The sequence below is a fragment of the Chanodichthys erythropterus genome, chromosome 24 (genome assembly GCF_024489055.1).
Source record: "Chanodichthys erythropterus isolate Z2021 chromosome 24, ASM2448905v1, whole genome shotgun sequence".
NCBI lineage: Eukaryota > Metazoa > Chordata > Actinopteri > Cypriniformes > Xenocyprididae > Chanodichthys > Chanodichthys erythropterus.
The window spans coordinates 29,892,480-29,915,707 of NC_090244.1; the positions used below are offsets into that span (position 1 = coordinate 29,892,480).

Genomic DNA, 23,228 nt, shown 5'->3' on the forward strand with positions numbered 1-23,228 from the left:
TTTATAGTAGACATAAATGCCTATTTGTTGTTACATTATATTCTGATTATACTCTGAGATTGAGCCTACTCAGAATAAACATTCAGCAAACTTCCTTATAGGCGTCTCTCTTTCCTCCACTTTTACTTTTTAACCCCACGAACTCATATGAACAACAATCACACGCCCTCTAGTGGCGCAGATCATCACTCTCATGAGAGACTCCGGTCATATTAAAACTGAACACACACTGTAAGAATGACAATTAAACACGGGATCAAGCCATCAGGAAATGTGATTTAAAAATGTAAAGAAGAGAGTAGTTCCAGGGGTCAGAATCATAAATGTCTGGAGCACAAACGCACAATTACTGGAGCAATAGTGATAGCAGGCGTGCAACTCTGGACTGAAAGGTGGGTGCGGGGAACAAAATTTTAATTTCAGTTATGAAAAATTAACTTCAAAATTAAAACAACTCAAAAAGAAAAAAAACATTCAGGTAATTATGTTGCCTAAATAATTAATTTAATTTGCATATTTGAGTGAGAAAAACAGATAAATGCAGAAGTTTCATAGACAAGTGTGTAAATGTTTTAAATCTGTTCACTAGCTATATGTGTATTATAAATACATGTGTAAAAAGAACAATGCACAAACATTGTGTAACTTTTGGCAGATATCTTTGTCGAGTAGGTAAATTTGATTTAATTTTAAACCAGATTACAAAACACAGGTTAGCATTAGCTCTGTCTGTTTAGCCCCTAATCTGTTTCACAAATAATAATTAAAGGGTTAATTCACCCAAAAATGAAAATTATGTAATTTATTACTCACCCTCATGTCATTCTACACCCGTTAGACCTTCGTTCATCTTCAGAACACAAATTACGATATTTTTGATGGGCGATTTCAAAACACTGATTCGAAACTTTACGAATCTTTTGTTTCGAATCAGTGGTTTGGAGAGCCAAAGTCATGTGATTTCAGTAAACAAGGCTTTGTTTACGCGTTCTGAACCACTGATTCGAAACAAAAGATTTGTGATTTGAAATCAGCTGTCACTAGATATTGTTGAAAAGTAGTTATTTTGATTGTTTTTGAACGCTTTATAATATTAAGGTTAAACCACTGTACTCACATGAACTCTTTTAAATATGTCTTTAGTAGCTTTCTGGATCTTGAGATGTTCAGTGTCATTGCTGGCAATTGGCCTCACTGAGCCATAGGATTTCATCAAAAATATCTTAATTTGTGTTCTGAAGATGAACGGAGGTCTTAAGCGTGTGGAACGACATGAGGGTGAGTAATTAATGACATTATTTTCATTTTTGGGTGAACTAAACTTTTAAGGTAAACAAATGAATTGGCTCACTGTATTTCAAATGAATAAAACAGATCAGAGATTTGTTATTACTCACATCATCACTATGCCAACTTCTTTTCAGATATCTGAAAATGCTAGTGAATTAAGCTGCCTTTTCATGCTAAAGTGCTTAAGTCTTTTATCTTCAGTCACGAAGGACTGCGCAATATGGGCTGCTCATCTATGGTGCACACTTGGGATGTTTGGACCACAGACAATAAAATCATTGTTTATGATTAGTTTTAAACACATGTAGCCTACTATTTTAAACACTTTATACATTTTACCTTTATAGTTGCAGAGTAAAAATCACTTTAAAGAAGATATACATTTCCCATTTTCATTCATGGAGATATGGAAAATATGCCATGCTTTAGCTTAGTGGACGATTTCTGTCCCCTGGTGGAAGACTTTTAAAATGAAAATGATATAATGAAATTAACACGATAACCAGAAGAAGGCAGCAGAGGAGCAATCAATAGATTATTAGTTCTTTCACGTTTTGCTTTTGGATTTATTATAATCTAGCTATAATAACAAATTATTTGTGCTAATTAGTAAATAATGCATTAAATACTTTTAAATATTTTTAGGTTTAATTCAGTCCACCGCTCTGCGTTTTAGACTCCATAACCTGCCCATAAACAAACAGTGAACAGCTCAGAGACATATTTAACATCCAAAGCATTTAGATTTAGTATCTTTACACATAAAATCATTTATTTTATGCAAGGCATTAGGCATTTCCATCATGTGAAAAGACAGATGTGACACTCATTTAGGTGCATGTTATGTTGCTTTGCATAAAATTAATAGTTTTTACACAGACACACACCTCCAAAATCGTTATAGGATTTATTGGCGACATCACAGATGAGGTCATGCAGCCTGCATATAATTCGTGTAAGGATTTCCAATTCTCAGACCAAAAGGGAAATTCAAAATAGACATCAAGCATGACCTCTCAGTCTCTATGGAGAAGCAAAACAAACTTCAGTGGGTGAAACATCTGTTTATTCCATTTGCCTCTGGCTGTGCACTGTGTCTGAGTGTCTGTTATGAATGTGTGTATTTTGTGTACCGCAGGCAGAAAATCTCCTGTTCTCTGGGCTTTTCCTCATTGTAGCGTGTCTGTGGTTTCCATTATCTAACAGACATTTCCAAAACACTTTCCTCTACAGCATGCCATAACACTTCAGAAGGGTAGCAGTCCAACATTTCTTAAAGGCAAAGCACTTGAGGACAAATAAATAAATAAATACATAAATGTTTATCTTCTATTATTTATGGCACATTTTATTTTATACATTTTATTGTCAGTATTTATAAGTTCCTTATGTTTTTTTATATTTCTGCAGTTGCAATTGGCATGACATACTTTTATTTTTTTTTTACATTTAATAAGTACACTGAAAAGGCAGGAAACTTTAATTTACAGTGTCTTTGTTAGACGTTACATGCACTTACTGTAGTAATAAAAGTAAACTATGCATAATTACACGTTACTAACCCAAAACCAAACCCTAATTCTATCCCTGACTCTATAGTAAGTACATGCTGTTAATTAATATTACTCAGTACTTAAATATATAATTACACAGTAACAAGGACACCTTAAAATAAAGTGTAACCAAAAAGGCATACCACTAAACAGTTACTGTGAAGCATATGTCTGGGATCCATGAAATATATACAGGTATTATCACAAACTGTTAGTTTAGTTTTCATTTTCATGGACTTTTAGTTTACTTGTCATTTATTTCCTGTTGTTTTTTCATGTTTCCTGCCACTTGTTTGTTGCCATGGATATTCAGCTGTTCGTATTTGAGTTTGTTATTGTATTCTCAAGTTCCTGTGTTTCCTCAGTTCACGGTCGGTTATTGTTTGTATATCACACACTGTTACCTTCTCTTCTTTGTTTGATTAAATACCTTTATTTTTGTATTCATCGTCCTTGTATTCATCTTTTGTATTCATGTCTTTTCTCATAATTTTAAACAGGATGTTGCTTCATATGTATTATTATTATTAAATGAAAAACAATACATCATCATAATTAGAAAAGTAATGCTACCACTTTATTCCACTTTAATTAAAACTGATTATCAGGACAAATGATCAATTCCTGTTAATAATTAATCTGTCATGAGTCTGTCATCAACAAACTGTATGTCAGGGTTCTGTCTTGTTTCATTGTTTTTTTGTTCATGTGTCTTGGTTTCATGTATACCCTTTCACCTTTCAGTCTTCATTGTGCCATAGTCAGTTTCTTTAGTTACTGATTACACCTGTTTCACATCATTGTTGAATTATCCTGCATCATGCGTTTGCTCACTACCACGGTGTTTGTGACAGAAGAACCGAAACCGAAATATAGCAGAACTGTTTCCTCCAAAACGTCTGGACACTGGAGGAACATGCGGAGGGCTTCCTAGAGCTCTACAACGAGGCATGCTGGAACGCTGAAACAATCATCAAACATCTCTTCTGGAGAGGGATGGAGAACATCCTTGGCAAGATGCTGCTGTTGGGGACGATTGCTGTCCTTTCACAGAGTTCACTGACTACACTGTTGAGGACAACAACACCATCTCCAACTCCCCAGCACGTTTCTTTCGAAAGCAGTAATCTCTGCACACTCCAGACAGGAATCGTCGTCCTAAATAGCATGAAAGATCTTCCGCCACAGACCTGACATTGACGCCTGAGCCCACCACAGATATTGAGCCAGAGTCAACTTCCGCCATGAAACATGTGCAAGAGCTGCCTCCCTCCATGGTGCCTGAACCTGCCAATGCGTTTGTCCAGGAGCTAGAGTTGGAAGCCACCTCTGTCCTAAGGACAGAGCCCATCACCAGGTCCATTCTGGAGTCCTCTCCAGAACCAGCCGAGGTGAACTGGCTCATCAACTTCTTGATGGAGCCGACTTCCAACCTTGCTCCCACCACTAAAAACATTTCTGGTGACCTGTTGGATGATCCTCTCCCATCCTGTCACTTTCCCACCTCATTGTCACCATCACCACTGGTTCCATCCAGTTCCCAGGCTCACCTGCTCCACTGGTGTCGTACAGCTCTTCAGTTCTGCCACAGTCTTCCACTAACTCTCCACCAGTCAAGCTCTACAATACAGATCCCCTGACTTTACCTCAGACCTCCAGGCCATGATTTCACCTCGGCCTGTCAGCTCGTCTGCTTGACCTTCGCTCTGTGCTCCTTCAGCTCCACCATGGATAGACATTGCTTGGGCTCCACCAGGCTTTCTCGTCCCTCCAGCTCCACCTTGGTCACTGGTTCTGCAGAGGACATCTGGGCCTTCAGCTGCACCTCAGCCCTTCACCCCCTCAGCTCCACCAGGTTCCTCCTTTTTATCCGATCTCACCTCTCTGCCAGGCCCTAATCATCGCCTCAGCCAACCTGGCATTGTCCTCTCTGATTTCCGGCCTGCAGCTTCACCATGCTGTCACCTTCACGCCTTTGCGGGAGCTCCACTGTTGCTAGCTCAGTTTCCGTATGTCGGCCCCAGGCTCCGGTCAAGAGACCCATCAAGGCTCCGCCTTGGCTTTGGACTCCATCAGCACTGCCATGGTGTTCCCATTGACTGACTGACTCCTGTTTCCTGTCCCACACCTGCCCCTCATCCTTCTCTGAAATCTTCTCCCTCCATTGTACTGTTTCGGTGCAAGGACATGCCTTGTGGGAGGGGGGAGCACTGTTAGGGTTCTGTCTTGTTTCATTGTGTTTTTGTTCATGTGTCTTGGTTTAATGCATATCCTTTATGTTTAGTCTTCATTGTGCCTTAGTTTATTTGCTGATTACGGTCATCTGTTTCTCGTTTGGTTCATTCTTTTATTTGTGTGTACATACTCCCTGTTCTGTTTACACCATGTTCGAAATTATTATGCAAGTGACATATCAGTAGGATTGTAGTAGAATAAAAATTCAGATTTTAGTTTTTCTGAGAAAATCTTTGTTTATTTCTCCATGTCTTTTTAGATTACTGGTATAAATCTCGGACAAAATAATTTGCCAGATCTATGGAAACCCTACTTAGAGGCTGTTCCACATTATTAAGCAAGTCACAGTTCTCATGCAATATGAGGAGGAAGAAGGATCTTTCTGAAGATGAAAAGCATGAAATGGTGCAATGTTGTGCAAAAGGCATGAAAAAAACTATTATTGTGTGAAACTGAATGCAGATTATTGAATTATCATAAGATTTGTGAGTGATTTAAAGCACAGCAGAACTCGCTCAGATAAAGGCTTATTGAGGAAAGTTCCTGTCAAAAAAAAAAAAAAAAAAAGAATTGTATTAAAAGGGCAGCTATAAAAAAAGCCAGTGTTGAGCAGCAAACGGGTATTTGAAGCTGCTGGTGTCTCTGGAGTCTCAAGAAGCTCTTCATTCAGGTTGGCAGTTGTGCGTAAAGATGCATTTTAGCCACTCCAAACCAAAGCTCACAAAGAGAAACGTTTACAGTGGGTGTAGAAATACATGAAGACTCATTTTTAAATAGTTTTAGTCACCGACTAATGCCGTACTACATTGGATGGTCTAAACGGATGGATTTCTGGATGGTTGGTGAATGGCCACCAGGTTCCAACAAGACTGCGACGTCAGCAAGGAGCTGGCGGGTGATGATTTGGGCTGGAATACTGGGAAGTGTGATGGAGGGTATTAAAATGACTTTTGCAAGATATGTGAAGTTCATAACTGGCCATTTTCAGCTGGTATAAAAAGGAGGATAGTGCCTTCTGAAATACAATGCACTATTGTACAATGCACTATGCACTATCCCATGCTGCAAAAAACACCACAGCAATAAAACTGTTTGAAAATGTATTTCTACACCCACTGAAAATGTTTCTCTTTGTGAGCTTTGGTTTGGAGTGGCTAAAATGCATCTTTACGCACAACTGCCAGCCTGCATGGAGAGCTTCTTGAGACTCCAGAGACACCAGCAGCTTCAAATACCTGTTTGCTGCTCAACACTGGCTTTTTTATAGCTGCCCTTTTAATGCAATTAATTTTTTTGACAGGAACTTTCATTAAGAAGCCCTTATCTGACAGAGTTCTGCAGTGCTTTAAATCACTCACAAATCTTATAATTCAATAATCTCCATTCAGTTTTCACACAATATTAGTTGTTTTCATGTCTTTTGCACAACATTGCACCATTTCATGCTTTTCATCTTCAGAAAGATCTTTCTTCCTCCCATATTGCATGAGAACTGTGACTTGCTTAATAATGTGGAGTAAAAGTAGGTGTAACGATTGGAGACTCAGGCGGGAGATCCAAGTGCAGCATTTATTGAAGTCAGAGTGGTCGTACAGGCAGGGTCAAAACAGGAACAAACAGGAACAGTGAGGAACAGGCAGAGTCGTAGTCAAGGGACAGGCAAAGATCAGGACAGGCAGCAACGGGTCAAAAACAAGAAACAGGCAGGAACGATAACAATTAGGCAGACAGGATAGAAACGCTCAGAAATGACACAATGGTAATCAAGACTTCGCGATCGGATGGTGTGAATGAGAGTCCTTTTATAGTCCAGGTAACAAGCTGCAGCTGGGTGTGGTGATTAGTGAGGAGCGTGTGCATGGCTGTATGTGGCGACAGGTGATTGGTGTGGAGTGAACATGTGACTGACAGGGAGAATAGTGGGAAGTGTAGTCCGGGAACTGACAGGAGCAGACTGTGATCATGACAGTAGGGTTTCAATAGATCTGGCAAATTATTTTGTCTGAGATTGATACCAGTTATCTAAAAAGACATGGATAAATAAACATACATTTTCTTAGAAAAATTAAAATCTGAATGTTTATTCTACTGAAATCTTCCTGATATGTCACTTGCATCATAATTTGGAATGCGGTGTAGTCCTCTGCCAGTTCTCATTGTTGGTAAATGTGGTTAGTGTATTTATCCTCCATGTATATTCCTGATTCTATTCTCTGTTTATTAAAGTATCTTTGATTAACCCTGCGTCATGTGTTTGCTCACTACCACATTGTTTGTGACACATGGTACAGTCCTATCAGATATTTCTGTATAGAGAACAGTCCAAAAGTACAAGAATATGAAATGATTTGTAAATCTACTTTGATTTTACTTAAATGTCAAAGCAGCTCTTTAATTTAGATGCACTATATCTTGTGTAGGTCACTGGATAATATTTTTGCACATTCTCCAAGTTGCATTCAGTATCGTTAACAGTTTAGTTTGTTGTTTCATATTCGAAAGTGCAATAAAGGCCACACTAAATTAATCTAATTTACAAGGAGAGTGGAATTACTAAAAAAATAATATACATCTAGAGCTGGTAATGCAGCTATGATGTAAATAGAGCTGTTTGATTTTGGGAACGCATTAATAATGTCCAGAGTGCATTAACCGCCATTTTGAAGTGTTTGTGCTTATGGTCAAAAATCAGGCTTTGTGAGTCTCTTACTGTTTATGCCTAGAATAGAATAGAATAGAATAGAATAGAATAGAATAGAATAGAATAGAATAGAATAGAATAGAATAGAATGCAAAATATTTTTCCATAATCCATTGTTTTTGTTTGATTTTTTAGCTAAAATATCTGAAAATCTTAAAAACAAGATATACAGCTATGGAAAAAATTAAGAGACCACTTAACATTGATTTCTGAACTTAAGTGGTCTCTTAATTTTTTCCATAGCTGTATTTACTTAAGAATCAATATTGTACAAAATTACAACTCACTACACCTTGTTAGATTCACGTTTAAAACAAGAATTGTTTATTTTCCCAAAGCAAGTAAATGTATTGTGTTTTTAAATGCATCTAAACATTCATAATAAAACATTTTTTGTACCATAGAGTACAATAGAAATGTGTGTGTGTGTGTGTGTGTGTGTGTGTGTGTGTGTGTGTGTGTGTGTGTGTGTGTGTGTGTGTGTGTGTTTCAGGTAGACCTTGCATTATGGAGACAAAATGTCCCCACAAAGATGGCAATATCTAAAATATCTAAATTTTTTTGGTCACCATGAAGAAAACAACTTATAAATCATACTTAATAGTGACGTGTGTGCGTGTGCGCGCTCACGCGCACTTTTATTCTGAAAGAGTGAGTGTGTTCTAACAGAAGAGCTGATGATTAGTGGAGACTCTTGCGGAGCTGGACTCTGAAACCTGAAACTGAGGGAGGGGAAAGAAAAAGAGAAAGAAACAAGAACAAAAACAGAGACAAGAGATAGGAACTTTCACTTTTGAGCGTAGCAGATTTAAAGAGAGAGGGAAAAGGTGCCGAAAGTGTAAAGAATGCAAGAGGTTTGGGACAGAGAGGAACTGAGGGGAGTATGCAGGGCGAGAGAGAGAGAGAGAGAGAAAGAAAGAGAGAGAGAGGGAAAATGTGAGTCAGGAGGGAGGGCAGTAAAGAGGAGAGGTGATGTCAAAGCAGCTGAGCTCAGAGAGTAAACAGAGCTTCAGCCTGCAGCATGTGTTCGTCTGAACCACTGCAGAGCCGCAGCCAGCGGAACCGTCACAATCTCCCCTCTCTGCCCGGCTTCACCCTACTCATCATCTTCCTCCTGTTGGGCCAGGGGACGGCCTGGCCATATGGTAAGTCTGACTGAATTGCTTTTAAAGAGTCATAGAGAGTCACACTCTTTTGTTGTCTGAACGGCTCCTTTCTATTTGTGTCTTTGTCTCTGTCTCTTGGTTTTTTAACAAAAGTTTTTGAGGTATAGAATCTGTTCCAGTCTATGTTTGTGATTGAAAAGCATTAATAAACAAAATTCTGTTACATATCACAGTTATTTGTTTTGCATTATGAATTATCTTCTCTTTTGTGATGCTCTAAAACACTCCCATCTGAGGTAATGGGATGCGATAGGTGAAAAACTCATTGTCAGAGTGGGCAAAAGGCACATGTTTTAAAAGTGATTTGTCTTCTCATATTAATGAAACTTTTTTTTTAGAAGTGAAATGGTGTTGCCCTGTATGTGGCTGCAGGAATCCAAAAAACGCTGTGTAAATAATAGAGTGAACTGAGGCCATGAACTTCATGATTCCCATTCAAGGGATTTTCCTGCATTATTCTAACAGCCCCCCAGACACTGTTTCTGGCTCAGAGAAAGAGACAGATCATTGACTGTATTTCTGTGCTCATCACTCTTTGGCAAAGAGTGATGAGTAAAAGTAACTTCCATGGAACTCTTCACATTCACATCCTTAACTCACAATTTGAAAACAAGTAGTTCAATTAAAGGTTATGCCTAACCTCTTTGGACAATTTATAAAGTGCTACATTTGCACAAAACATCCCCCAGCAGAGGCTAGTTAGGCAACAAAGACATTCATATTGCGCTGTGGTTTCCTCTATGTGTGGGTGAAAGTGTATAGAGCTCGGTGCTGGTTAATCGGAGTGAGAGCTCTGCCGAGACCCAGAGGAGGGTTTTTTGTTCCACGGCTGCTAAATCGTTCAGGCCTGTGGAATATCCAACTGCCATGTAAATGTAAACTCTTACAAGTCAAGATATATTGATAGCAAAAGACGCTGTTAAACTCAATCAGGGAGAATTCACCATGAATTAATTCGGCTTGCTAAAAGCAGAGTTTATTTGCACACACTATCTCCAATTTGCTGAATTCTGCAGATCAGGGCATAGTTGTTTAGGACAGGGTTTCTCAGCCCTGAGCCCCAGCACTGCATATTTTGTATGCAATCAAACACACCTGATTCAGATCATCAGCTCATTAGTAGAGACTCAAAGATCCAAAAATGGGTTTGAAAAAGGAGACAAAATACTGAGTAATGAAGAAAATGGTTTTGCTGCGAGGAGACTGAGCCTGTTATTTTGAAATGTAGTTTTGTTATACATTATACAGTAGCTTTGAATCTTAACTAGATATTGAATGATAATCTACTTTATCTAGACTGTCGGCACAATCATTCAGTATATCGGTGCTTTGACATTTATTCATATTGAACATCCTAAGCACTGAAACAGTGAGCGTTCTGCTAACACACTGAAAGTTGCAGACGCCTCCCACACTACTGTTTTTCTGAAGTGAGCAAACACACACAAACATGAGGTCATCAGCCGATTAGATCAGAGCAAAGGAATATTTTCTCTCTTCCATGTCAGCTGTGTATAAAAGTGTATTTTGAATTTACTCAACCATGCGGACTAATTAGTTTTAGTTTTGTTTTTTGTTCTTTGTTTTTTTCTAGTATGTGTGTGTGTGTGTTGTAGTTTTTCATGTAAAACCACAAAAATGTTGTTGTTCAGAAAGTATTTGGGGGGGTTGAGGGTTGTGACAGACTATAGTCAGCTGAGCAATGATTTCATCCAGCTGGAGGAACACATACAGTAACTTGTTTTTTGGTAAAAAAAAAAAAAAAAATGATTGGACGCATTGTCAACACCAAATCGCCTCAAGAAACTACCAAAAACGAATTATTAACTGTTCATTTCATTATGTTCAGATCTCCAAAAGAATTCCAAATAATTCCTAAGAAATCCCTTTGGAAATACACAAGCGAATCTGGTAAAGTTGTCTCAAAGCAACACTAATTTACTGGTTCTCAAGTGAAGAATAAATTGACCATAACACAAACAGCTGTTACCATGGAAAAATACCACAGACAAAGCTCACGACTGCACACACTATCTGACATCATATAAAGCGGGAGTGGCGAGCCTGGAGGTTTCTCTCGGTCCCAACCTTTCTGCAAAACTTTGGCTCCATCCCTGCTCCGACATTACTTAATCCCGAATGCCTCGATCGCCTGGTTATTATTGTTTTATTAGGGTTGGAGCTGAACTCTGCAGGATGGCAGGCCTCCAGGGGCAGGGTTGACTATCGCTGATAAAATACATACTGTGACTATAAATTGACCTAAAATATGGTAAACAACAAGGAGATTTAATCCTGATGTAAAGTATTACCATTTAATTTACCTTACAAACACCTTTTGGTGATGAACTCATGTGTTCTTCTGGATCGTTGGTACCTATATTTCTCACTGACACAGAATTGGCAGCTTTGAACGTTAGACATTCTGTACAAAAAAAAAAAAAAAAGTTAATTCATGACAACTATCAATTTATTTATTAATTTTAATATATTAGGTCTTTGCAAACTATCTGCTACGCTGCTGCTGCTGCGGTTTGTAATTACTGCTGCTGCAGAGCAAGAATGGACTTGATACTATTACTATCAGATACACAGACATGATATGCTGCTGCTGCATAAATCAACATACATTATGTAAATTCAGTAGCAGATTTTGGCAGGTGGAGCTGGGGAGGGTGGAGGGTTTTATCTGTTCAATAAAATCCCTGACTCACCTATTGGGTAATAGAATTTAAATACATTTAATAAAATGTATTTTTGTATTACCTTTTTCTATATATATATATATACATTTATTTTTAACTGTTATTTATTTATTCTTTCATTTATTTTATGCATTCATTTGTTTTTATATTTACTTGTTCCCTCATGTATTTATTTCCAGATTTATTTATTTATTTTATCATTTTACTTTTCCATGTAAAACATGGAAATGAGGGAGGCAGTTCTTGCGTAGCTCCAGTGCATCACTGGTTGAGAGTGTAGAAGCATCAGATCTGATGGAGATCAGAAGCGAGATGCGAGTGATGGAGATCAGAGTTTGCTATGGGATGAGGCAGATCAACTGGAGAGCTATTTTTGTTGATTCTCATTATTATGTCAAATTATTTTGTAGTGACCACACTTTTCCAGAAATAAAATCATGAAGCTGAATCCAGATATTTATATGATCCTCACAGCATCATCATCAAGCCTGGAACCATCAACACTGTCGTCAGATTCTAGGTTAATGCAACAATTGATCATTCTACTCTAATGTCTGTTTATTTTGTAATAACAGAGAACATCTTGTCTCTGCAATAACTGAAATGATTTGGATTACGTTTCCAAACCAAACAATGGCTCCTACAAAGAACAGAGCAATCCAGGGTTGTAAAATGAATTATATTTGTTTATTCAAATAATGTATATCACTCCTTTCCTATTACATTTATTTATTTATTTAACTATACATTTATATATTTTTTGCTGGTCTGCTCCTCAATCTTCACGTTGCTTTTACAACGTGTAAAATCCCTCAGTTCTCGGCATCACTAAAAAGCCAAGCCAATGTAGATTCTGGTTTTATTACGAGCTCTGTCGTGTTTTTATTAATTTATTTATTGGCAGCAGAATCTCCTCTGTTTACACGTGATTCCCCCTGAGGGAGATTTAGCTGCTTCGTGTCAACCTTTCTCATTCGTTGTGACAACTAACCTCTGCCACTTCCACACCAGACACACAGCCACTTTTCTCTGGAGTTTGTACTTCTGAGTTGAACATGGCTAGTCCGTACTACCAAGGACACAAGTTCAAACTTTGTTTACTTGGTATTGAGAAACGCCTATGAGTGCTTCTCATTTCTTATTTGTGCATCCTCATGGCTCCTCAGGAAGCTTCCTCACTCCCCGTTCCTCGCCTCCTTGCAGTGCAATTTGAGAATTGAGATGCTCTTCAAAATGGGTTGAGTTTGATTGGTTTCCGGGTCATGGGCTGGAGGACAGAAGACCGAAGAAACAAGGAAGCATCAATTTGAATATTGAGAAGCACCCCATGTTTTGGGTTGGTGCATAAATTATCTCTTCTTTTTCTGCTCTTTTTCCTGTTGTGGCAGTTAGCAAACAGTGTTGCATTACTGCGCTCGCCAACTTCTGGATTGGAGTGTGGATGGCCTGTGACTGACTGTATTCAGTATCATGACAGTTCGGGACGAATACCTGTACCATTATACCCCTACAATTTAGTGTTAAGGCCCCGGTATACTTCAAACAAAGTTCTTTTTCATTATTCGTTTAGGGGTAAAACGAAGTTCGAAATGCGTGACCAGCGATATACTGTAAACGAACATCTGACACCGCCCACACTGCCAAAAGTGCAGTTATATGAGTATGTAAATATGGGCGGTGCACTTTCTTCTCAGTAACAAAATAAACACAACAAAAATGAGAAAACAGCAAGCATTTATTATAGTAAGTAAATCAGTCAGCTTTACAGTATCAAACATGGAAAACAGTGTTATTGGCTTTTTTTTTTTTACAAGCACAACTTTATTTTGTACTATAAAGCGGCTATCCAGTGTGTTCGTGTTTTCACCCACGGAGCTCTGACCACACCGAGCTCAAACACAAGAAATTAGTCAAAGATGCGTCCCATGCGAGTGAAGGCGGAGCCTCAGCGCACTTTTCCTGAAAGCTCACTTTGGCAAGCCATTTCAAACTTCCAAAAAGAACACAAAACGAACTTCATTCTGGCTTGATTTTGTTGGAAATGACGTCACATCAGTTCTTCGATTTCGTTTGAAGTATACTAGGGCCTTTATGCACAGGCTTCTGGACTAAGTTGTGTTGTTCTGTTGTATTTATGGACCAAGTTAGGTGATAGAAAATATCATTAACCTGATATAAAAACAATGGAAGTCAATAGGATCTTCACTAACATTATTTAAAATAGAGTAGAAATGCTGAAAAATAAGGGGAAAATGCTGGACTTTATTGTAAAGCAAAAATTGCAAATAATTTATTTGTATTACTAGTACAGTTATAAATAAACAACAATTGAAACCATACGAACTCTCATGTCAACATTTTCTGAGCCAAATCTTTAATACATAATGGGAAAACTGCCAAGCCACCAGTTTTGCACAGATTAATGCCAAAATTGTAGATATGAAGTCCTTAAAGGTGCCCTAGACCTTTCTTTCACAAGATGTAATATAAGTCTAAGGTGTCACCTAAATGTGTCTGTGAAGTTTCAGCTCAAAATACCCCATAGATTTTTTTTTAATAAATTTTTTTAACTGCCTTTTGGGGGATCATTAACTATGCACCGATTCTGTGCACGGCTCCTTTTTAAATCAAGCATTGACGTACGAAGTGTTTTCAAACAAAACAGAGGCTAGCTAGACCCTCGCTCCTCCTCCTCCTCCTCCCCTCCATGCTTCCTGAAACAGTCATGAACACGCATTTTAAATCATTCTTGTCGGTTGTTGGCTGGAGCATGTTTATGATTCGTGGTCCAGGCTGCACCAGGTAGTTTTTGTTGCCGTTTTTGGAGCTTGTGGCGACTACAGAGACCACGTTTTTTTACAGTGTGTTCAGGGGACAGGCAGCTAGCGGATAGTGAGGAGATGTTTGCTGTATGTGACAAAAAAATGTTTTGGCCTAAAAACGTGTGACATTGCTTAGAGTACCTTTAATTTGTTCCACATTAGAAAAAACTTCAGAGAGGAAGGAAAAAATCCCAATTGTTTTCTCCATAGATAAAGAGATTTTAAACAATGTTCCTGATCTTCCAGGCTGTTAAACAATAACATGTGTCTGTAGAAGTCATTAGTAAGTGTGATTTTATATTCATGAAAAAAATCAACAACAGCTGATTACTGTCACAGACTATATTTCCAATGATCCTCCCTGGCAACTGATCTCATGCACATGTCCCTCGTCAGCACTCCAATCACCACGCTATAAAAACCCTGCACGAACTCACTTAACTGGATATTTTCTTTGTGAGAACGTTCTCCAATGATTTATTTTCAATATCAACTCCAAGTCATCTCCTTTTCTCCATGCCTTCTCCTGGTAATCTCCTCTGTGATTCTCATCTCACCTGTTCCCCAGTGTGAGTATGTGTGTGCATAACTGTTGCCTTGAACTGAGCCTGAGCGCGATTGTCCCCCCTCCCCACTCCCCCGCTGGCCTGCACTTACACTGCACTTATCGTTACGAACCGGAGCATGCTTATGTTATATACGATGCAACATTTTAAATGGAAAAAAAAAAAACAGGAAGAAATGTGCTTTCGCTAAGATACGGCCTAATATATATTATCATTTTTGCCACGCAACAATTTTCACTTGCATGTATCAGAGGATTATTATAGCAGCTGACGTTAATGGAGGAATTTGCAGCTTTACTCGCAAACTACAATTGCTGTTCATCAATAAAGTGAGAACCAGACCCGTTATAAACCCAAATACACTTGAATTAATTGCATAAATTGATAAGTGTACTATTAGAGTAGTAAAAAAGATGTTTGCCATCGTAATGATGACTGTAGCGCACACAAAAGTATAGCTGTTCCGTGCTTTGGCACAGTTTGCACTCACACTGCATGTGAACCGCGCTCAAGCCCTACCGGACCGCGCTCTGGCCCCACCTCTTTCAAGTGGGCCAGGGTCGGCTAAATGAACCATGCCCGGGCATGGTTTGGAGCAATTACGTTAGTCAAATGAACCGAGCTTTGGGTGTCAAATGTGCTTGGGCATGGTTCAAAGCATCTAGTGTGAGTACACCCTAAGACTCTAAGTCTTTCCAGTGAAACACATTTAATAGAAGAAGGATTATTGTATGAAAATCTGCAAAGAAAAATAAAGGATGCAGAGTCGATTACAAATGGAGCGTCACAATTCTTGTGTTTCTCTGCACGTTTCTGCACAAAATTTTAGTATTAAGCACGTTGACAGACATGGAGCCAGAGCCTGTTGCCATGTCTGACCAGGTGTGAGAGCTGGCACCCATGTCCATCCCTATAGGACGTTCTGTGGAGCCAGATGGCATGGAGAGGTTTCTTATCAATCCTCCACCTTCAAAGGGTGATTTCCCCACGGTTGGACTATTGGATTTCCTGGACACCTCCTTTTCCCAAGCCTTACCTTTTCTGTTGGTCTCATTCAAACTCCTTTGTTGCTGCTGGTTTTGCCCAGTCCCAAGTCTCCTTCGTCATCATTGTTTCCACCCAGCCCCAAGATTCAGTGTCACCCTGGGTCTTTGTCTCCTTGGCTCCTCCTGGGTCTCCACCTTTCCCGGCTCTACCTGGCTCCTCTTACCTTCTGTTCCGCCATGGGCCTTCGTCTTAATGCTCTTTTTCTCCACCCTGACTCCTCCCTCCCTCATAGACTCTTCTGCCAAAAGTGCATTTAATGTGCGAGTTAACGTTACCAAAGATTAACTAATGCTATTTACCGATCTTGTTCCTTTTACAAATTTATTGTAACAGACAAGGGACAAGGGAATATAATTTTTGATTATAATGTGTCGCTGTCATTTGAAATGCCTATGATATTGTGTGTTGTTTGTTAGATTACAGGTTCCTGCAGAACTTCTGCCCAGGGCCCGAGTGGAGTGTAATGTGCAGGGGATGCTGTGAATATGATGTCATCCACTGTAAATGTCCTCTTCAGGGGTATCCGGTAGGTTACGCAGTGCCATGCTGTCGTAATGCTGTAAATGAATGCGATCCCTGCATCATACATCCCGGTGAGCAGATAACACACAAACACGCTTGCAGATGTTTCACAGTTTTCTCTTCTTGTGATGCATGTCTTGGTTTGTTCATGGTTTTTCACTCGTAATAGCTTGAGTTGATCCTATATTTTTAATAACTCTGCAGCTCAAAAAAGCAATTAAACACCTGGCAGAAATGTCATATGTGACCCTGGACCAAAAAAACAGTCATAGGGTTTTTATTTTTTTATTATTATTAATTGATATATATATACATCATCTAAAAGCTGAATAAATGATCTTTCCATTGAAGTCTGGTTTGTTAGGATAGGACAATATTTGTCCGAGATACAACTATTTGAAAATATGGAATCTGAGTGTGTAAAAAAAATCAAAATATTGAGAAAATCGCCTTTAAAGTTGTCCAAATTAAGTCCTTATCAATGCATGAATGGTAGGAAATTTACAAAATATCTTCATGGAATATGATCTTTATTTATTCTAATGATTTTTGGCATAAAAGAAAAATCTTTAATTTTGACCGATACATTGTATTGTTGGCTATTGCTACAAATATACCTTTGGTACTTATCACTTTTGTGGTCTAGGGACACATTATATATATATATATATATATATATATATATATATATATATATATATATATATATATAGTGATAGTGTGACAAGTATCCCGAGCTCTCAACAGCGTCGCCCTGGAAACAAACAAGGTTCACCTGCCAGCACTTAGCACAGGCCGGACCGTCACAGCTGCAGGAGATCAACGCACCCCATAAAACACAGAACAGTGAAACACCAGGTTGAGCATTACACTCCATGCAGTGAAGCGCTAACTTCTCTCTCTCTCTCTCATCCAGACAGCAGCTGGTGACGGTCCGGAAACATTGCACTGTGGACACCGCAACACGCTACACAGGATCCACGGGAGATGGAAGCACCCGCACCTCTTCATCACGTTTACTCACTGTTTGTCACAATAAAGCCACCCTCCGGGGTTTTTTCATCCACTATTTGTTGTGTGATTCTTCGCCCCGTGACACTGCTGGAGAATGCGGGCATAGAAGTGAAGAATCACACACAAATTCAATACTTCTCAAGATTTTTTTTCCCCCTCTGTTTTCTTACGCAGTCAGCGAACCCCAGAAAAAAAGGCGGCGCTCCTCCCCATCATGGAAGACCTGCTCAAGGGCCTGACAGAAGTGAGTGTTTGACAACAACAACTCACTGAACACCTGGCTGCCCGCCAGGCGAAGTTTGAAGAGGAACTCGCCGCTCTCCACCTCAGCCCCACTCAGCATGTTCCGCTGCCTGACTCTCGCGTCCGCGCCATACAGTTGCTCCCAAAACTAACCAACCATGATGATGTTGAGTTATTTTTGCAGATGTTTGAGACCATGGCAACTCAAGAAAGTTGGCACAAGCACGAGTGGGCACAGCTTCTGGGACCCTTGTTGACTGGTGAGGCGCAACAAGCTTATTTTTCTCTCTCTACAGAAGACGCGGATGATTATGATGTGTTAAAGAAGGAAATCCTCGGCCACCTCGGGCTATCCGCCGTCTCCGCAGCCCAATTATTCCACGAGTGGGAGTTCAAGGCTCGACCGGTACTGGCTGCCCGAGGGCTCACCTACGGCGAGTCAGATGGCGGAGCGCGTCACCGTGGACCGAATGCTGAGGGCTCTTCCGCCGCCCTCCTGGCGGGCGGTGGGAATGACGAACCCAACCACCATCGCTGAGCTTGTCGAGGCCATCGAATTGGCGGAGACGGCCATGCACCATGAGCCAGGGGAGCTAGCGGCGCTTTTCCCTCGGAGGGTGGTCCAGGAGCGATGCACGCCGGAAGGTACCCCACGCACAGTACACATGCCAGCGGCTCCCAGCCCAGGCGATGAACTGATGCCAACAGAGGATGCGCGATGCACCACGAGTGGATATAAAAATAAATGATCGTTCTGTCCAGGCCTTCCTTGACTCCGGAAGCTCGGTCAGTCTGGTAAAATCTGATGTCCTGCCTCCACAGAAGAATTCCAAAGCCCAACTTCCCATTACCTGCATACACGGTGATACTCATCACGTCCCGGCCCGCCGAGAGACGATTTCCGCAAGCCCCGGAGCGTGGCCAGTTGGAGTGCAAAAGCATTGTGAAGGATCTACCCCTCCCTGTACTTCTCGGACGTGACTGGCCGGGCTTTGAGGAACTGCTGGCCGAGAGCCTCAGTCGCGAGCGCCATCGTCGAAGGAAACCAACCCAGACCGCGCTGTTGACGACGGACAGCGGGAGAGATGGTGAGTCCCCCTCCCAGGCTTCTAACGTGTTTTTTGATGTGTTTCAACAGGTCCAGGGAGGGGGCTCGTTCGCGAAGGCCCAGCGCGAAGATGACAGGCTGAAAAACTGTTGGTCTCAGGTCCGAACGCTAGAGGGCCAAGCGCATCAGCCAGCACCCCATCCTCTCCCGCACTTCATTGTGAAAAACGGCCTGTTGTACTGTGTCCCCCAGCATCGCGAATTGGGATGGACCTGGTGGGGCCGTTGCCTAAGTCTGCTCGGGGACATGAACACATCCTGGTGATCGTCGATTACGCCACCCGGTATCCAGAAGCAGTCCCCCTTCAGAAGGCCACGGTAAAGAACATCGCCCACAAGCTCTTCCTGCTCTACTCCCGTGTCAGCATCCCAGCAGAGATACTGACGGACCAAGCTGCAGCAGCTGACCTCTGCCAGCTGCTGCAGGTAAAACAGCTCCGAACCACCGTGTACCATCCACAGACGGACGGCCTCGTGGAACGTTTCAACCAAACTCTGAAACAGATGCTGAAATGTGTGGCAGCTGAAGACAGGCGCGACTAGGACTTAATGCTCCCCTACATCCTGTTTCGGAATCCGAGCAGTCCCTCAAGCCTCTACAGGATTCACTCCCTTTGAACTACTGTTCGGACGACAGCCACGAGGTCTGCTCGACATGGCCCGGGAAGCCTGGGAACAGCAGCAGCTGGCACCTCTCCGCTCCGCCGTCAAACAAGTGAGGGAAATGCGTGAGCGGATTGAGAGGGTCATGCCATTGGTCCGGGAACACCTCACGAAGGCACAACAGTCCCAACAGCAGCTGTACAAACGGGTGGCGCAGCCACGAGAGTTCCGACCAGGGGATCGAGTCATGGTGCTGGTCCCCACATCAGCATGCAAGTTCCTCGCAACCTGGCAAGGCCCATTCACCGTTGTGGAGCGGGTGGGACCCGTAAATTACTGGCTACGTAAGCCGGGGAGGTGGTGCAAAGAAGAGTTTTACCACGTCAACCTGCTGAAGAGGTGGGTGGGGACCCCAGAACAGCTCACCGCCCTAGCCTCCATTGATCCCCTGGTTATGGACGTCGGAGGTCATCTGGCCGCCGCCCAGAAGACGGAGCTGAACCATCTGGTCCATCAGTTATCCGATGTGTTCTCCTCGCGCCCCGGGCAGACCAACTTCATCCAACATGACATTTGCATGTCGCCCAGAGTCATCGTGAGGCAACGGCCCTATCGGGTCCCAGAGGCTCGGAGACATGCCATCAAGGATGAGATAAGTGAGATAATAAGTGAGGTAATCAAGCCATCACGCAGCGCCTGGTCCAGCCCCATCATCATGGTACCAAAGCCGGATGGCACCTTCCATTTCTGTAACGACTTCCGCCGTCTCAATGAGGTCTTGGAGTTCGACGGATACCCGATGCCCCGTGTCGACGAACTACTGGAACGGCTGGGGAGGGCCCCCCTGACAGATAACGCCAAGGAAAAGACCGCCTTCTCTACGCCCAGTGGACACTGGCAATACTTGCCCTCCCCTTCGGCCTGCACTGGGCACCGGCGACGTTCCATCGGATAATGGACATCATTCTGCATCCGCACCAAGCATATGCAGCAGCTTACCTCGATGACGTCGTTATTCACTCTGAGACCTGGCACGACCACCTGGAGTGACTACGGAGGGTGCTCCTGGACCTCCAGCGGGCTGGACTGACCGACAACCCCCGGAAATGTCATCTTGCCCTTGTCGATGCTCAGTACTTGGGTTTCCGGGTGGGTAGAAGGCTGATTCAGCCCAACAAAAGAAAGTTGACGCCATCAGGACAGCGCCCCGCCGGAAACTAAGACCCAGGTACGAGCCTTTTTGGGATTGGCGGGGTATTATCGCTGTTTTATACCTAACTTCTCCTCCTTAGCATCTCCCCTGACAGACCTGACCCGGAAGGGGCAGCCAGAGAAGGTAAAGTGGGACAACACGTTGGAGAAGACCTTCAGGGATATCAAGACCGCCCTAACCACTGAGCCGGTCTTAATGGCGCCCGATTTCAACTGCCCCTTCCTGTTGCAGACAGACGCCTCGGACACCGGCCTAGGGGCGGTCCTCTCCCAAGTCTAGGAGGGGGAGGAACAGTGTGACAAGTCTCCCGAGCTCTCATCAGTATCGCCCTGGAAACAAACAAGGATCACCTGCCAGCACTTAGCAAGGGCCGGACCGTCACAGCTGCAGGAGATCAACGCACCCCATAAAACACTGCACAGTGAAACACCAGGTTGAGCATTACACTCCATGCAGCGAAGCACTAACTTCTCTCTCTCTCTCTCTCTCTCTCATCCAGACAGGGAGACGGAAGCACCGTGCACCCGCACCTCTTCATCACGTTTACTCATTGTTTGTCACAATAAAATTTTTCATCCATTATTTGTTGTGTGATTCTTCGCCCCGTGTGTGTATATATATATATATGCAAATAGTCCTTCAGTCTGCCCTGTTTTATGATTTGTTGGTTTTGCTAACCTAACATTTTACCTCTGAAACCTTGTAAATAGAGAAAAGAGACAGTGTATTCCTTCCAGTTGTATTTAATGGTTAATGTTTGTTTTGTTTTTTTTCCTCTCCCTGAGCAATATTGTTTGTCACATTCTTGACTGTGTGATGTCTATAAAGGGTTTTACAGCAACAGGAAAATTAAATGGTCTGGTCTTAAAAAAAATGTCTGTACATGCGAACAGCCAGATGTTTGTAATTAAAAAAGAAAAAAAAAATGTCTGAAGTGAAGTTTACAGTCAAAAATGTCTAAGAACTTACCCCAGACTGTATCAGTAGGTATCATAGAGGTGCTCCTGAAGTGTTTCTCAAAGTGTCAGATTTTGCTCTGTTCTAAAATGGCCAAAATGTGAAGCAGCAGTGCATGTATCATTCATACATTATAATCTCATTATTTATTATGACGAGTCTTCAATGCTTCTTTCTAATTCTAGAGCTTTTGCTTTTTCCACTTCAGGCTGCAGCATATTTGAGAACTGCAAGCGCTGTAACAACGGCACATGGGGCCCAAGGGACGATTTCTTTGTAAAAGGGCAGTATTGTGCAGAGTGTCGCCCAGGATGGTCCGGTGGGGATTGTTTAAGTAAGTTCCTTACAATCGGCAGTGTTCATGCATTCAGAGTAGTATATTAAGTGCAAAATTAGTGCACGAAAAAAGAGCACTTTAAGTACATAGAAGTGTACGTTTTTTTTTCACTTGGGATGACTGTAAAATGCTCAGTCTTTGCTTGCTTGTTTAAAGATGACTTGTGAAATGCTTGTATTATGATGCAGTTTATCTCTATCAATAATCAGCCAGCTTACCAATCAGAGCAGCCTAGGCTTTTCAGAAGGCAGGTTTTAAAGAAATCAAAACTAAAACAGAGCATTCAGACAAAGATTCAAAACAGGTGCTGCAATGACAAATCTCAGATATTATTTTAAACGTGTAATGTTTTTGTACCTGGACAGTCACAAAAACATCACACAATACAGTTTAATATTTTGCTTTTAATGTGTACATCTGACATCAATTTTATCTACTTTTTCAGCATGTGGAGGGGTGATTCATAAAAGGCAGGGTCACCTGGTGCTGGAGAGTTACCCAAACAATGCCCGCTGCGAATGGACACTAAAAGTGGACCGGCCTTATACCATTGATCTAAGGTAAGAACTGATATTGCACACACACACACACCAAAACCATGAGACAACTGTTTACTTGGTCACATATCTTTCTAGAGTTAATTATAGAGAAACACTCATAAACACACAGTAGTGACAAGAGCTGCCTTTGTTATAAAACACACCATAGAGGGTAACAACAGCTTGTTTTGCACTAAATCCAGTTTTTATGATGTTTCTCTTAAAAGGTTTCCTTAAGTTTGAAACATGATGTCATAAATGAATTCCCTTTGACACAGCAGCTACTGACATGCTCAGACAAAACTTCACTGCCAGGAAACCTTATGTTTTCAGTGTGAATAACCGTTTACAATCCTAATGATTATCCCATCTTGGATTGTGGCTGTACTGGGTGCCTATAGCTCTTACTGAACCAAACCAGCATCTGTGTAGAATGCAAATGAACAAAGAAAATACAAAAGCATATATTTTTGTAAATTTAGATAGATGCAGAAATGTACAATATAAACTACTGAAAGCATCTAAAACATAAACATTTTTATGTATTTACAGCTGTAAAAGTCTAAAAAATGTACAAATACTGAGAATAGTTTTAAACACAACACACC

General features: G+C 41.4%; 1 protein-coding gene across 1 annotated transcript in view; it reads left to right on the forward strand.

Annotated features, from left to right (window-relative positions):
- Window positions 1-8,742: 8,742 nt before the first annotated feature.
- Window positions 8,743-23,228, forward strand: part of pamr1b (peptidase domain containing associated with muscle regeneration 1b) — a 33,270-nt gene continuing 18,784 nt past the window's right edge. Inside the window, exons 1-4 of the mRNA XM_067380011.1 lie at window positions 8,743-8,924; window positions 16,502-16,678; window positions 21,953-22,078; window positions 22,527-22,641. Of these exons, the coding sequence (XP_067236112.1) occupies window positions 8,801-8,924; window positions 16,502-16,678; window positions 21,953-22,078; window positions 22,527-22,641 (542 nt within the window). The 5' untranslated portion in view covers window positions 8,743-8,800. The remainder of the gene's footprint in view (window positions 8,925-16,501; window positions 16,679-21,952; window positions 22,079-22,526; window positions 22,642-23,228) is intronic.